At 38.0% G+C, this 16,741-nt stretch overlaps 2 protein-coding genes across 4 annotated transcripts; both read right to left on the reverse strand.

Moving 5' to 3' along the window:
• Positions 1–701: 701 nt before the first annotated feature.
• LOC107587400 (tubulin beta-4B chain-like) lies at positions 702–2,866 on the reverse strand. The gene is made up of 4 exons (XM_016275187.1): positions 2,660–2,866; positions 2,194–2,302; positions 1,985–2,095; positions 702–1,901 (listed from the first exon to the last, which is right to left on the reverse strand). Exons 1-4 carry the CDS (start codon positions 2,714–2,716, stop codon positions 841–843), a joined length of 1,338 nt encoding a protein of 445 aa, XP_016130673.1. The 5' UTR covers positions 2,717–2,866; the 3' UTR covers positions 702–840.
• A 4,296-nt stretch (positions 2,867–7,162) lies between these two features.
• LOC107587479 (cell wall protein PRY3-like) lies at positions 7,163–14,778 on the reverse strand. Of its 3 annotated transcripts, none has more exons than XM_016275270.1 (13): positions 14,705–14,778; positions 13,073–13,099; positions 12,539–12,751; positions 12,140–12,217; positions 11,203–11,385; positions 10,844–10,972; positions 10,246–10,455; positions 10,016–10,093; positions 9,746–9,937; positions 9,486–9,608; positions 7,815–8,033; positions 7,641–7,718; positions 7,163–7,457 (listed from the first exon to the last, which is right to left on the reverse strand). In XM_016275270.1, the coding sequence occupies exons 2-13, from the start codon at positions 13,077–13,079 to the stop codon at positions 7,297–7,299; spliced, it is 1,671 nt and encodes a 556-aa protein (XP_016130756.1). In that variant the 5' UTR covers positions 13,080–13,099; positions 14,705–14,778; the 3' UTR covers positions 7,163–7,296. The 3 variants fall into 3 exon arrangements, with proteins under 3 accessions (XP_016130756.1, XP_016130755.1, XP_016130757.1); XM_016275269.1 differs by having other exon boundaries at positions 10,246–10,458; XM_016275271.1 differs by lacking the exon at positions 10,246–10,455.
• Positions 14,779–16,741: the final 1,963 nt, after the last annotated feature.

Below are 16,741 nucleotides of genomic sequence, written 5' to 3' on the forward strand. Positions count from 1 at the left end.
TGGGAGAAACCAGGCTCAGTCGGGGGACCAGTTCTCCTCTGGTCAGACGAAAGCAGCATGGCGTGGTTTAACTCCAGGCTGAAACACAGGGCAGATTGTGCAGAGGTCTGGTTCCCGATGGCCGTCTAGTCGACGAGGTCTTCGCAGGGGATCTGTCTCTGGGGCTCTTCAAGTTGACATGGTCAATCAATGTGATATAATATTCTTGCCTCATTCATGCTATTAAGTGCATACTGCCCTTAAAAATACTTGTCTGCAGACTTCTGAACTAGCTTCTGTTGTATATAATGTAGTATAGATTATTTTATAATTTTTTAAAACAAGACATTGTCAACGCTCCATTTTATTAAATTTGAAAGAAAATCGCAAGCGTGTACTTTAAGGCATAATTTTTCTTACCCAAAACTTTAAAAACACTGGAATCTACCAGCATGAGGTCTCATTTTGAACGTTAGATGGCAGTCTTGCATCATTGAATGATCCACACACTGAAGACATGGTTTCAGCTAGCTTGCACTACTGTTGATATAAGTATTAAAATTGGATGTTTTTTTGTTTAAAGAAGCCTCTAATCTTACTTTGATTTTCTATATTGTTATACTAAGAATAGTAGTAATGTAAAGTTGCACAGAGCTTCATCTACAATCCACTTTAATACATGTGCAAGGAAAAAGGCCAAAGACAAGACACCCAACACACTATCAAATTTAGAGCTTTAATAGACAATTTGTGTGCATAGATTCCTTTTAGCTGCTTTTGAAAGAGAACAGAACAAAAAAAACAAACCAATAAGGAAACCGAACAGAACAACAGTGAACAAGAACTTGAGCATTCAACTCTTTATGCAAGCTCCTCTTCTCCCTCTTCTTCGAATTCTCCCTCCTCTTCCGCAGTGGCATCTTGGTACTGCTGGTACTCTGACACCAAGTCATTCATGTTGCTCTCGGCCTCCGTGAACTCCATCTCATCCATCCCCTCACCTGTGTACCAATGCAAGAAGGCCTTGCGCCTGAACATAGCAGTGAACTGCTCGGAGATGCGCTTGAACAGCTCCTGGATGGCAGTGCTGTTGCCGATGAAAGTGGCTGCCATTTTGAGGCCACGAGGCGGGATGTCGCACACAGCAGTCTTGACGTTGTTGGGGATCCACTCCACGAAATAGCTGCTGTTCTTGTTCTGGACATTCAGCATCTGCTCATCCACTTCTTTCATGGACATGCGGCCTCTGAAAACAGCGGCAACGGTGAGATAGCGGCCATGGCGGGGGTCACAAGCAGCCATCATGTTCTTGGCATCAAACATCTGCTGGGTGAGCTCGGGCACTGTAAGAGCCCGGTATTGCTGACTCCCCCTGCTGGTGAGAGGGGCGAAGCCAGGCATGAAGAAATGCAGACGGGGGAAAGGCACCATGTTGACAGCCAATTTGCGGAGATCAGCATTGAGCTGGCCGGGGAAGCGCAGGCAGGTGGTGACCCCGCTCATTGTGGCAGACACAAGGTGGTTAAGGTCGCCATAGGTGGGTGTAGTGAGTTTGAGCGTACGGAAGCAAATGTCATACAGTGCCTCGTTGTCGATGCAATATGTTTCATCGGTGTTCTCCACCAGTTGATGGACGGACAGCGTGGCGTTGTAAGGCTCCACAACAGTGTCTGAGACTTTGGGTGAGGGCACCACGCTGAAGGTGTTCATGATGCGGTCTGGGTACTCCTCACGGATTTTGCTGATGAGGAGCGTGCCCATGCCTGACCCGGTGCCACCTCCAAGGGAGTGGGTGAGCTGGAAGCCTTGCAGGCAATCACAGCTTTCTGCTTCCTTACGGACCACATCAAGAACTGAATCTACAAGCTCAGCGCCTTCTGTGTAGTGACCCTTGGCCCAGTTGTTTCCAGCACCACTCTGACCTATGGTTGAAGAAATACAGATCATACCAGGCTCATTTTGCTCTACAATTTAACATTTAATTAAATGACAAAACCAGACTTACCAAAGACAAAGTTATCTGGTCGGAAGACCTGCCCAAATGGTCCAGATCTCACTGAATCCATGGTGCCAGGCTCCAGGTCGACAAGAACAGCACGAGGTACATACTTTCCACCTGTTATAGAAAAGTGCACATTTATAATCTTTAAAAAAAAATTTTTTTTTAACTTTCTTGCAAGGTATTTGAGTTTTATGCTGCAAATGCAAACGGACCAGTGGCTTCGTTGTAGTACACATTAATCCGCTCCAACTGCAGATCACTGTCTCCATGGTAAGTTCCCGTCGGGTCAACTCCGTGCTCATCACTAATCACCTCCCAAAACTGATCACACAAAGGAAAATTAGTCGATATTAACATAAAATTAGCACTTTGAGTACAAGCAATATCACAAATCTTCAAAAATACATTTAATTAACGTCCTCTTTTGCACTGTTGTCATGGCAACTCTCAAAACTACAAACGAAAGTTTACAGAGGAGTAAAACCAAACTGGAGAGATATATAACCAGTTAAATCGCTAGTTACACTAACTAATGTCACTTTCCTCAAGAAATAACAACTAGTCAACTATAATTAGTTATATAAATAAAAGAACTAACGGTACACAACATTTAACGTCAAACTAACTTCTGCCCCTCGCTTTTGGGGGGCTAATATCGTAATCAATACCCTTACTCACTTTGGCACCGATTTGGTTTCCACATTGACCAGCTTGCAGGTGAACAATTTCCCTCATGTTGAATCGTTAATGAAAAAGCACTTTTTTTGTTCAAAACCAAATGTAGTGACCTCTCACTGCGCGTCGACTAAACTATGCAGAGCACCGCTAACGGTTTTCAGTTTTAAATAATGTCAGCCTTCGCATTCAAACACAGGCGGATGAACGAGACGTCAATCATTCTCTGTCCGCGTTTGATTGGTTGCGGTGCACGCGCTATCATGTCGCTTCTGTTTTTGATTGGATTAGAGATGTTTAATCTGTTGTCAATGGTTACAACACTGAGAGATCGCCCAGAAACCGTTTTGTATTGGTAACCAGATACGCATCGCTTTTATCATTGAATAGACCTATTTTCTCATTGAGAATCGTGTTACCAAGCACCACCTTCACCAAACAGTACATGACACGTTTGGACTTGTTAACTATAACTCCGTAACTCCCATGTATAGTATATAGCATCAGTAGGCTATGTCATGGCTGGGGGAGTTACTGTAGAGATATGCACTCAACTCTCAAATGTTAGGCTACTTATAAAACATCTATAGCTGACATTTAAGAAACTAGGTGTAAATTCTGAGTCATAAAGCAAAACCATTTAACAACCACAGCTCTATCTCTTTATTTCCAAGTTGCCTCCTTTCTGCTGATCTCATAAGAAAACGTAACTATTTTACGCAGAGGTGATTTTATTAATGTGAACAACAACAAAAAACATAAACATGAATGTCCACCCCTAAACCTTAGGCCACAGAGAACCTCAATTAACCTCAGATTTGCAAAAATGTAAAATAGTAGGCCTAACAAATATGCCATTAGAGTGCTTTGGCTTTTCAAAGTAAGTCAAGGATTGTCTACTTAACATTCACCATTTTGATGAAATAAATCAATAGTTAATCAGAGATATGTATGAAGGCTTAGTAGTAAACTATCCTGCGATAGAGATCACAAAAATGTGTATTTCCTCCACTAAGTCTTTGTATTTTCGTTTTGTATAGCACCTCCATTAGTTGACCCCTTCTGATAATGATCTATCGCTGTTGATGTAAATAACAAATGAATGAGAACACGAGAAAATAGTTATAGTACCCTGTGGCTTTGAAATTAATATCTTTGACCCTGTTTCAGCACCTCTTTATTTAATTTCACAAACTTGTCAATATACACAGGTACAGACAGAAACACACACTCAGAAACATACACAGAGATGCTAAAGAACACGAAGAACATACTCAAAAGTACTTGAGTAGTAAATTATTCCTCGATGATGCAAGATTTCTCAAATTTCCAATCCACCTTATTTTTCAATGCGGTAGTAAGACATTTTCTGTGTATGTGCGAGACTTCCGGTTCATTAGCCGTTAATATATAATATGATTAGACGCATACACCAATTTGCAATATCAAGCAGCAAAACAAACTGTTTTGTACAATTAAAAATAGGTGGAAACAGATGACACCGGAAGCCAGACCCATACATTTTATGAAATTTGTAATTACAAATGGCCATGCCTGCTCTTGTGAGAAAAATAAGGTGGATACAGCGAAGTATTTGTGTAGGCCTGTATTGTGCTGCCATCTCTAAAGTGCTGAGAACAAGTTGGATGTACAACATCGATTAATTATTTATGAGTATCACAGGTGTCATACATCCTTAGAGGGGATTCAGTTCATGCATGCTATGACAGAAGCACACATAGGCTGAGCAAGTACAAAATGAAATAGGATTAATGAATTTCCACATTAGGACATATGTTGAGTTGTTGAGAGAAAGATCCAAGATTTTATGACATGCAAGAGGACAGTTTACTAAGCCTTCATACATAACTCTGATTAAATACAGTTTTAGTCAAGACTACGTGACTATTGAAAGCTCAACAGAGCAATGGTATCAACTGTTAAACACAATACCCTCAAACTTACTTTTCAAAAGTTTGGGGTCAAGATTAAAACAACAATAATAATACTTTTTCTTCTCCAAGCATGCATTAAATTGATCAAGAGTGACAGTGAAGACATTTTGATTGCTACAACTGATTTCTATTTCATTTGAATGAAAAAAGATTTATATTTGAATAAAAACATTTAACAGTACTGTTTTCAACTTTGATATTAATAAAATGTTTCTTCAGCACCAAATCGGCATTTCATAAGAATGACATCTGTAGGATCATGTGACACTAAAGACTGGAGCAATGTCTGATTAAAAACAAAAAAACAAAAATCAGCTTTGACATCATAGAAATAAATTACATTTTAAAGTATATTAAAACTGAAAACAGTTGTTTTCAATTCTAATAATATTTCACAATATTACCGTTTACTATGCTTATGTGGTGACCGTGATTTCACCAAGTACAACATGTTCCTGGATCAACATCCTTGTTGATCAACATCCTGGAACAACATTCCTATCAACCAATCAGAATTGAGGGATAACTTTTCAGAAAATATCTGTTTTAGGCTTACAATCAGGGTTAGGTGCTTCTACACCCTTGGTAATCAGCTAACATTTCACACTGTTTTTAGGAATGAATTATGGGTAAGGTTGGGTTTAAGGGTAGGGATTGGGTTAAGTCTATATTTTTGGACAGTTATGTTGATCCAGGATCAACAAAAGATGTTGATCCAGGAACATGTCTTACTTGGTGAAATCACGGCGACCTATGCTTATGTTAAAATAAATGTAGCCTTAGTGAGCATAAGAGACATTGAAATACATTACAAATTATTACCTACCCAAAATATTTGAAGGTACTGTGTTTGCAGCAAGACTCATCGAAACTTAGGGCACTGATGTGTGAATGAGATACTCCCTCAGGGACTGGGAAAGTCTGAATTTGAGAGGCTGTATATACTGTGTGTGTGTGTGTGTGTGTGTGAGTAGGAGTGTAAGGCAAAACTATGCACTGCATTATTGATTAATACTCAGTGTAACAACACTGGCAGCAGCTGCCGTGCACACACACACATCTCTTTTTAAACAAGACAAAAAAGAAGAACTTTGAATAGGCAAAGTGGGACATCATGCACACTCCCTATAGCTTTTGACCTGAAATTTAATTTCACCTTCTTCAGTTTAGTTTAAGTTGACTAGACACATAAATATAAAATGTTTTAGGCTTGTGTTCCACACACTCTAGTTTATGGGTCTTATTTTATTTATTTATTTATTTATTGTCAAGGCTTTACCCTGTTTTCATTTCCCTTCTGTTGCTGGTGATCCCTATGAGGAAAGCTAACCTAGTTGGAAAACATCCTCCACTGTCCAAAGGCAGAGCAAAAACAGCTCTCTAGAAACAGCAGTACTGCTATAGAAACTCCCCACACAGAGGCCTATTTTCAGACTCATACAGAGTGATATAGGTCTACTGTATGTACTGTACATTCATAACCAAGGAAACACAAAACAAAGCTCAGTTTTCTGTTTGTTTGCTATCCGACGTATACACAAGAAAACAAAAAAACCTTTGTTCATTCTAAGTTCATTTCCTTGTTCATTTGAAGTTGGAACAGACCTAAAAACACATTCAAGTCAAAATTGTATTAACAAATGCATGGGTCTGAAAACATCCTCAATATATCCTTCCTTGGATATTGTCACTCTTTTGCATACTCCTATTTTACAATGCAATGCTCTTATGTTAGTTTTCAAATCAGAATTTTATCTTAAAGGCTATTTATATTAGTGATAAGGCAGGTTTCTTTAATAAGGAAGCTTTTTTCTTTTTAGCCAACAGGCATTATATTTTTACATAAACTCAACCCCAGCAAAGGTATATACATTTCAGTTTATCAAACAAGTTTTTGACCTTTATGTTATTCAGGGTGAGTATTCATGAAGGAGGGCATGTAAAAATGAAGATAAGAGCATCTCATGTTTCGCCAGCAACACAATGTGATGAGATGTTCATGCAACATGACACCTTGCCATTTCAGTTTTGCACTCCCGCCCAAGCTCTCTGGGGCTGTGCAAGATTAGTGTTCACATCTAGATGCATATGTCGATGTGCATATATATAAGGGAATTCAAACTATGAGGATGTGTGTGTGTTTGGGAAAGAGATAAAATACTTAGCATTTCAGTAGCTTTATATATCTGATGAAAGCTGACGTTTGAGATGAAATATTAAAATGTTTTTTATAAAAGTAATTTCTTTTGTCACCAGCATAGAAGTAATGATTACCAGTCACACCACAGACTACAATTAAGATAAATAACTACATGTACAGAACATTTGCATTCGTATAGTGTCTTTAGTCAAAAATATATTTTGATATTTTATTAGGATGTATCATATTTTTATACATTGTAAGTCACCGTCTCTTATCACAACGAAGGAATGAATACAACCTCAGCAAGGAATGAGAATATAAATATACCAGAACCAAGCAAAAAAAATAATAATAATAAAGTGAAAAATAAAACAAGCATACTGTCAAAGGGGCAGTTGTCAATTGAGTATTTGTATATGCAATATATTTAGATGATTGACTTTCTGTTAACATACAAGTAATATCTCGGATCACTTAAAAAAAAATCCCATTAATAAAATGCGTAAGACTGTATAACTGACTGAATAATCTTATTCAACAGATCACCTCCCAGCAGGTTTGACATTATCCTGGAAGTAGCCAGGGTTGGTGATGTTGCCAGAAGGTTTGTAAAAGGCCACAGTGATGAATTTGCCCTTTCCATCTGATGCCAGGCCGACGCCAACCTGCTCTGTAGACCCCCAGATCATCTGGGTGAAGTTACCTGTCCACATTTTAAATTTTCAGTTATGGATTGTGATTGACTTTGATTATAATTTGATTGTATTGATTTTTATATGTAAATTAACATTAGCATTTCTTACATATGTACTTGATATTTGCCATTTGATTTGATAGATTTAACTGTTTTAACTCTTCAACTGATATGAGTGCAAAATTAGCCTACCAGTTCCATTCTGAAAGCCAGGGGCTGCAAAGTTGTACTTCACATTTTCCTTGTACCATGATTCAGCAACTTCATTTCCTATAGTTTAAAAATAATCAGTTTTTCTATAAAGGTTATAATTATAGTGTGCTACAGTTCCTTAAATAGGCCCCTTTGGGGTAATAACCAATTTACCTGTTGGAGGCACCATGGTGGATGTCCATTTGTATGACATAGTCTCTCCATAACCTTTGCTGCTGTTCTTTAGGGCATTAATGCTAATCAGATGTGCTGCCCAATCCTGAGCCTCTTTATTGAGAATGGGACACAGTGACAGAGCCCGTGCTCCATGTTGCCGCCTGTAATCATTTTGCGCTTCAAGGAGAGACTGACGAAACTGGGACAAGTTCTCACCTTCATCACAGGAAAAGAAAGAGCTTTAAATCCTGAAGAGACTTGTGAGTGGAAAATAAGGCTTTGGACTTTTTAGCTTCACTTTTAACAGTATTTCAAATCATTTTGTGCACATACTGCCTATACATCAAATGGTGCTGTTTCCAAAAAGTAGTCTTTGTGGGAGATGAACTTCTAAAACTAATTGCTGGTAACTACTATCCTAATTAAAGTACCCTATTATGCCATTTCCAATATTGCCGTTCATGCAGTGTGTAATGTAGCTGTATGTGAATGTAAATGATGTGTAAAGTTGTGAAGCCGAAAGTGCACAATAAATAAAGTTATTGTCTCCCAAAATAAAGAATCGACTCTGAATCACCTAAACGAGTCGTTAGTAATTCGAATTCCACTTCTGTGATGGCTACACTTGCATAATCCTATGTTCTACATTGGCTGGCTGCGAACCACTTGACCCCGCCCACAAACAAGTCATTTTACTGACGACTGCTTCTCTAATCTCGGGGAGTTCAACGCGGGATTGACAAAACGCTTGCTCTTGAAAGATGGCTCAGTATCCTGTTTATTTGGACCAGCTGGCTCCACTGAATCACAGCCTGTTTAAGTATGATAAATAATAGATGTTTATATTCTTTATCTAGCATTCAAAATATGGAACTATGGCAATGGCCATATAGTTTCCGACACGCACTGTATGCGGTAGACCAATCACAACAGACTGGGCCATCTGGCCAATCAGAGCAGAGTAGGCTCACGGAACGGAGGGGTTTAGAGAGACTAAATCTTAGAACTGCTCTGAACGAATCGTTTGAGAATTGTTGGAAAATTAGGTGATATTAAATGCATATTTTGAGAAAACGAAAGCATTTTTTGACCTTGCATGCATGTAAACCTGTTGTAGGAGACTCCCGAGTTCCAATACAATATTAGGAACCTTAGCAATGGCATAATAGGGGCACTTTAAAATCCCTAATAGTTTCTGAATAAGGACATACTGGCAAAGACCAATTAAAATTTCTTTATCTCAAAGAAAGCATTTATTCTGCATTTATTCAGTTGATGTTAAATGGATGCAAAACCACATACATAATGAACACTGTTATATTAAACAATAGTGTGCTGTGATAATCATAAAGTGGTTAAAATAGTTTGCTCAACCACTATGAAAAAACAATTCTGTTTCTTATGGAAGCCAATTTTTTGCAACATACAAAGTCATGCTTTGGTAATAAAGAGTTACAATTATATGATCAAATCAAAATTGTGACATGAAAAGTCAAAATTATGAGGTTAAAAAAATTATTACAAAAAGTCATAATGACAAAAAAAAAATCTCATAATATTTTTATTTCATACTTATGACTTTTTACTTCATAATTCTGTTTTATCAAAGCATGCTTTTTTCTAATATGGTCGAAATAAGCTTTCATAGTCTCTGTTTTGAGTGCTTACCTTCTGAACTGCTGCTCTGTGGACACTGACTCTTACGTGGTGCTGGTCCAGAAGTGTGAGATGATGAAGGTGATTGGTTTGACTTGATGCTGAGAGCAGCAAGAGCTTGTCCAACTCTGTCAGCTGAACATCAAATAAAAATGTTCAAAACGGTGAATATTGTATATTGTACAATAAGTGTCTTATTATATATACATGTGTGTTTATATGGTCACACTTTCAGTTTAATTAGTATTATATCCATGCACACATAGTCATACCAGACTCACCAGAGGGAGTGGATTTGAAGTCTGCTTTGGAGCCTGCTGGTAGAACATTTCTTTCAAAATATCCAGCATTGCTGATATTTCCTGCTGGGAGGTACTGACCCACCACAAAAGTTGTGTTCCCATCAGTGGCCAGTCCAACCCCCACCTCCTTTGTGTCTTTCCACACCACCTGTGTGAAATGACCTGAAGAAACCAACAGATGTCAGACTAGAGACTAGAGCAAATGTCTAACCACCGTTGAGTGTTTACAGATGGATTCACCTGTTTTGGAGGTGAATCCAGGCCTGCCGAAGTTGTAGTCTTTAATTTCACTGTACCAGCTTTCCACTGCCTCACGTCCTGTGTAAATTACAAACATGCAGAAAAGATCATGTGTTAAACCCCAAGCTCCGGGTTTTATGTAAAGACTTTACATCTAAGATGGCTGGCTGAAAAGTGAGCAAGTGAAACATTAGCAAATGGTACAGATATAGTCGCTACTAAACTCTGACCTGTGAGTGTTTTGCTAGCTGAGCTCCAAGCGTAATACACATTCTCTCCATACTCTCCACTACTATGCATGAGGGTCCTGATTGACAGCAGGTATTCGGCCCACTCCTGTGAGGAGCGGCACAGGTTTTTGTTTATGGTGAGGGGTGGGGCTCCATGCTGTTTGCGATATGCATTGTGAGTCTCCAGGAATTCAGCCTCAAAGCTGCTGTCTGCTACAGACAAACATAAAGAGTTATTTGATGTGCACAAAGCGCATCCCATGCTGACTGAAAGAATGAAGACAATTTTTGATTCTAATATCCTCAGTCACGTGTTTTTCTTTTAAATGTATTGCGGGGCACATGCTCCATTTCAGAAGCCATAAAGCACCAGTACAAAGAATGGACTATCATATTTCATTTGCATTAAGGCTAGACAGATAATTATGATGAAAGGTGAGTTTTTAAACACAGTCCATGTTTGCATTTGTATAAACAAGATGACCCCACCAGAAAAAGTGCTGAAAGAAAAGCTGCACAATTTTAAAATACATTTTATGGCCATTTATTTATCATTATAAAGTATTTACATGAAACAAATAACCTTAACTTAACTTACCCTTTAAGCTGCTTCCCACATGACGTTCTCCTCGGTCCCCGGGTGGTGATATTTCAGTACTGCGAGGCACTGAAGGTGCTTGCTTTGAATTTATGCCTGATGCACCATGCACTTGTTCCACTTTGTCAGCTGAATGTTGCCAGATATATAAAATATTTACTATACTGTAATGATCATCAACACCTCTTTTACAATACAATCTTTTACACTATTCACTGTCAAGTCCATATCTACTACTCTCTAACATTTTTATTAATAATTTAGTATTAATATGTTTAAAAAATAATCCTAAGAAAGCTTAATAAGAACATATAAAAAGAAAAAAAGAATATGTATAGTCCACTAGAAAGTTTACTCACTTGTACCAGTGGACTTTGAGTCTACTTTGGTGCCTGCCGGTAGGACATTTTTTTCAAAATAACCTGCATTTGTGATGTTTCCAGCTGGTAGGTACTGACCCACAACAAAAGTTGTGTTCCCATCAGTGGCCAGTCCAACTCCCACCTCTTTAGTGTCCTTCCAGACCACCTGTGTGAAGTGACCTGGAGAAACCACTAGGAGTCAGTGTTGTAAAAGAGACTAGTGCAAACGTTTAGTCACACCAGAGTGTTTTCAGGTGGAATCACCTGTTTTGGAGGAAGGAGGTGAACTTCAAAATTTTAAATGAGATTTATCCTACCAATGAATTTTTAAGACTGAAATTTAATTTGGATGTGAATAATTGTGTTTTTTGTGAAACGAATATTGAAAATCTAGAGAATGTTTTCTTTTGTTGTGATTTGGTGCAACTTTTTTGGAGAGATGTACAGAACTGGCTACAGTCTAGAGAGGTTGAACTCCCACCCCTTACCATGAAGTTAATTAGGTTTGGTATTTGTCTGGAAAACAAAGAGTTGGATTTTGTTATTAATTTCTTGCTTTGTCTTGGAAAGTTCATAAATGTAGACGGTTTAAATCTAAACACAACTTTGACCAGTGGATGAATGAGGTTAAAATTTTGTGCAAATCTTTAGAATTGGTTAAAAACAAGAAAGCTCTCAAATTGATTTCGTTTTTGGGGCATGCATAAACTAATATAAAAAGCCCCTTTTGGTTTGGTTTGTTTGTTTTATTTGTTCTATTTATTTATTTCTTTTCTTTTCTTCTTTATTATTGGTTTATTGTGATCTTGTTTATCACTGGTTATGCTCAACCTAAGGCTGTTCACGTGTTTTTAGATTATGTGATGTGTTTATGTACCTTGTTTGTTTGTTGTAAATGGAAGCATAATAAAAAAATTTTTTTTTTTTAAAAAACCTGTTTTGGAGGAAAATCCAGGCCTGCCGAAGTTGTAGTCTTTAATTTCACTGTACCAGCTTTCCACTGCTTCATGTCCTGTAGAAAGTGGAGACATACGGTATGTAATTGTTTCTAAAAGAAATTAGTTGACAGTGTGCAATACAAATGACGTTTATAAAAACACAAATGCTTTATATATCTCCAGTTTAATGTCTTGTTATGAAGTTACAAAGTTCTGGCACCCTGCATAACGCCTGTAATGGCTTCTAATTCTGATGCATTCAACTCTGACCACTGACCAGAGCGGTCTAACTGGATTTGACTATCCTTATCAAATGACTGATATAGCGTTTATCCTTGATTTGCCTCTTAGAAGAATTTGACTTCATTGTCTGTTTTTTCGAGCAGAAAGCTAACCTGTGAGTTTTTTGGTAGCTGAACTCCAAGCATAATACAGATTTTCTCCGTAGTCCTTGTTGCTGTGTTTGAGGGTCGTGATTGACAGCAGATGCTCCGCCCATGCCTGTGCGGAGCGGCACAGGTTTTTGTTTATGGTGAGGGCCGGCGCTCCATGCTGTTTGCGGTATGCATTGTGACTCTGTAGGAACTCAGCCTCAAAGCTGCTGCTGCCTGGAACAAGGGAGCAGAGTTTAACGATGTGCTGAAATAAAAGCAAATCAAGTGATATTTTGTATAAAGGTTTATTTCAACTACTCTTAGATAGTATTCATCTTTAGCTTTGAATGAGTTTGGATCAATTAAATGTTAAAACTAATATTTAAGTTAAAACTGGATAAATGGTACTAAAATATGAATAATAAAATAAACACATAAATAAATAAGTACATAAATAAATGCATACATACATAAAAAAAAGGAAAAACACCAAAAATAGAGTGAGAACTAATAGGAAAAATAAATCTGAGATCGAAAAAAATCATCTAGACTCACCCGCCATGCATAAAGCTATGTGACAGACTGCAAAATAAACACATCAACATGGCAGTTACATAAACCACAGTGATCATTTTCAAAAGTTGAACATCACAACAGAATATCTGAACCACTCACAGTGCATCTGTGGGAATGAGAGCAATGGAGAAGATATTGAAATGGTAGTGTTGCTCTTCTAGAATATTGGTCTGGCTTCACCAATACAGGTAGCAATTTTAATTTTAATAGCAATTAGTAATTTTAGTTACTCTTTTATAGTCCGTATTGAGAAGTGAGTACATTGTAACGGGTCTTTACCTTTCTTATAAATAACTGAAATGATTGCATTAGAAAAAGTATCTGGGAAGCATTTATCCTCTCTGGCTTGGTCCAATGGTGTAAGCAAATCTCTGAATCTCTGAAATCTCTGAATTCAGGGGGTAAGCCATCCTCCCCTGGTGGTTTATTGGAAGACAATAACTGTATAGCTTCATTCAGCTCAGATATAGAAAATGGTTTATCCGAGCTAGATCTATTCTCTTCAGATAAGGATGGTAGATCGACAGAGGAGACAAAAGCTTACATTTGGTTAAGATCTTCAGTCACTTGGGATGTGTAAAGTTCTTCATAAAATTATTTAAAAGCATTGTTTATCTCTGTAGGGTTATGGGAAATGTTATTACCGATATCTATAGAATTGATCATTTGCCTGTTTTGGTCTGCCTTAAGATGCCATGCCATTACCTTACATGCCTTCTCTCCAAATCTCTGTCTGATAGGTATTAAGAGTATTATAATCCCTTTTCTTATTGATTAGCTCTCTACACAAGCATTCATATTTTTAACATATATAATAGAACACTTCTATTATAGTTCTATATAATAGAACTATTCACATAGCTCCTTATGATTCTAGAAACTGTCAGGTATATGGGCCATTTTTGTTTAACTTTTGACTGAATTTAACCTTTAGCTACACTAAGGGTTTGTGCTTGAAAAAGTTTCATTTCTGTTTTTTTTATGAGTAGGTGTCCACATGTGAACTTGTGTACGTGACAGGAAACTGCTCCGGTGTTGCACAGTCAGTCAATGAAAGAGCAAAAATATTACTGTTGCAAGTTGTTATTCTTTTGATATTAAACTTCTTGCAGGACAGCAACACTTAACAACTGCAGGATACGATATGGGTTGTAATTTGCATGTAGTCAAACGGCATTAAAATGAAGTGTGACTGAACACCTACAAGTCACACTTAACTTGCCTTAAGTCTAGTTTGTTTTTTTAGAGTGAAACAGGTTTGATGGCATACCTTTACAGTGAATTTGCATAGTTTGAAGACTGGCAGAAAAGCATTAATGCAACAAACACAGTTGGTGTCTGAGACCAAAATTCATGAGACTGCTTGTCTGCTGAAGGGTCTTCAAATGTTCTTTACAATTCAAATAACATAAATATTGTATGAATTAAAGCTAGATGTTCTTTTCATCTATTGTGCTAAAAACATCAGTGGTGCACTTTTTGATACATAGATTTTTAATTAGTGTCTTATATGTAAAAAAAATGCATTAGGCAACAGTAGGCATTATGCAGTTAGTTTTACTAGCAATCACATTGACACAGCTCACTGATGGTTTTAAAATGCATACATACCTGTCCTGTAGTCTCCTTGAGGCAAAAATTTGTTTGTCTATGAACTGTATTTCTCTTCCTCTCCTTCCCCGTACCTTGCTGACAAGTAGTGAAATCTGTCAAGGATGCAACGCCCTCAAAGAGCACTCTGACGACACTACACACAGACCCACATTTTTTCAGGTTTACTGAATTGCACACACATACAACACACACATTCACTCATGCTCAATCATTATCACAAACTAATTTGAATGCTGTTATGAACAGGAGAACAAAGTTCTGACTTTCTCAATCATGTGACATTTAATTTCTTCAGTTCATGTTCACGCCTGCCATCTTCTCTCTTTCAGTGTTGTCCTTGCACTTGCATGTTGCGATAGCACTTCCTCTTTATTTGTGGTTGTTTCCACAGCCTTTTTTTATTCCGTTTGTCACCCACAATGTGTATTTATAATGCACACCACAATTTCTCAGATACAGGTAATTTTGTTCCAAATGAGGGGTTTTAGAAAGGTCATAAAAATTTAAAAACCATTACAAAAATATTATGATGTGCTTAAAAATGAGAATGAATATATTTCCACAAACCTTGTGTGTCTGAGCTGTGGTGCAGTGGGATGTGCATGTGCTCATTACTATATACTATGAAAGTACTATGTTAAAGTCTTAGGCACCTTAGATGCTTGACAAAATCCTTTATCTATTTATATCTTGTAGATAGTTTGTACCAGGCATCTCTGAGTTTCCACAGTTCTTTTATAGATTTAGGCATATTAATTGCACAACCCAGGCTCATTGGAAAAAACGTGCCTCTACCAACATTTTGGCAAAACTCAAAAAAAAAGAATGTACCCGTACTTTTACACAATTCACTGCAGTTTCCAGCTGAAATGAACACTAGAGGCCTTAAAACACCAACAACTTATAATATTTTTCATGCAAATTATGATTATGGGGCAGATTATCAATTAATGAACACTGACTACTGTAAGGAAGACACAAGTGTAATAAAATAAATTTTTATTAACAAAAGATAGACAAGAGTAATCAACAACTACTAACTGAATACTATAAATGAAAAGGGAATAAAGTGCATAAGATGCATAAAATGCAAGTGATTCAGTTGGAGTCAAGCAAGATGGCGGCGCGTTCACACGCTGCGGCTTCTCTCTCTCCTGACAGAAAGGTGTTTTCGCGTTTTTTGTCTTGTGAGTCGCAGTGTTTTTGTACGTATTCGTCGCGTCTATCTGTCTCTAAGCGCGCATACAGTCCTGAGTTTCTGCTCCATGTCGGCAGAACCACATTTTTAGAGTTAAACTCTGCGTATGCCGAAGAGCTGCGGGATCTCGGTCTGCTCCGGAGGCCCACACCATCACCGACCCCCACTACTGCATCTCGCCCATAGCGGAGGCGCCACAAGCGGCGTGAGAGGAAGCAGAAGAGGGGTAAGCGTGGAGGTATCCGGGCTAGGCTAGCAGCTAACCCACACAAGCCAGCTATCCCCACCATCGTACTGGCTAACTTACGCTCTTTGGACAATAAACTGGACTACATCCGACTACTACGCTCAACTCAGAGGACTGTAAGAGACTGCACTGTTGTTACTTCACTGGTTTGCACTCTATCTGCCATGTGCCTTGTGCTACTTTTATATATATTTTTTTACATTTTACCTTATTTGTATATCTGTATAGTTGTGTTTTATATTTAATCTGTATATCTGTATTTATGTTCTACTGTTAATGTTATCTGTATGCACCAAGGGTCTGAGAGTAACGCAATTTCAATTCTCTGTGTGTATGTGCTGTACATGTGGAAGAATTGACAATAAAGCAGACTTGACTTGACTTGACTAATATAATATCCACAACCTCTGGAATAGGTTTGGATAAGTGACATTTACGTTCTCTGTGGTCGAGTGAGCAGTCCGGTGGCGGTGACTTCTTCCACTGGTTATGCTGCTAACAGTGCGGGGAAAGGAGCAGGAATTTGTTTCAGCAGTCTTGAACACAAAGCGCTGTATGTTGATCTCCTGGAGCACCAAAGGGTCCTAAA

The sequence above is a fragment of the Sinocyclocheilus grahami genome, unplaced genomic scaffold, assembly GCF_001515645.1.
Source record: "Sinocyclocheilus grahami isolate Dianchi unplaced genomic scaffold, SAMN03320097.WGS_v1.1 scaffold92.1, whole genome shotgun sequence".
In the NCBI taxonomy this organism is placed as follows: Eukaryota; Metazoa; Chordata; class Actinopteri; order Cypriniformes; family Cyprinidae; genus Sinocyclocheilus; species Sinocyclocheilus grahami.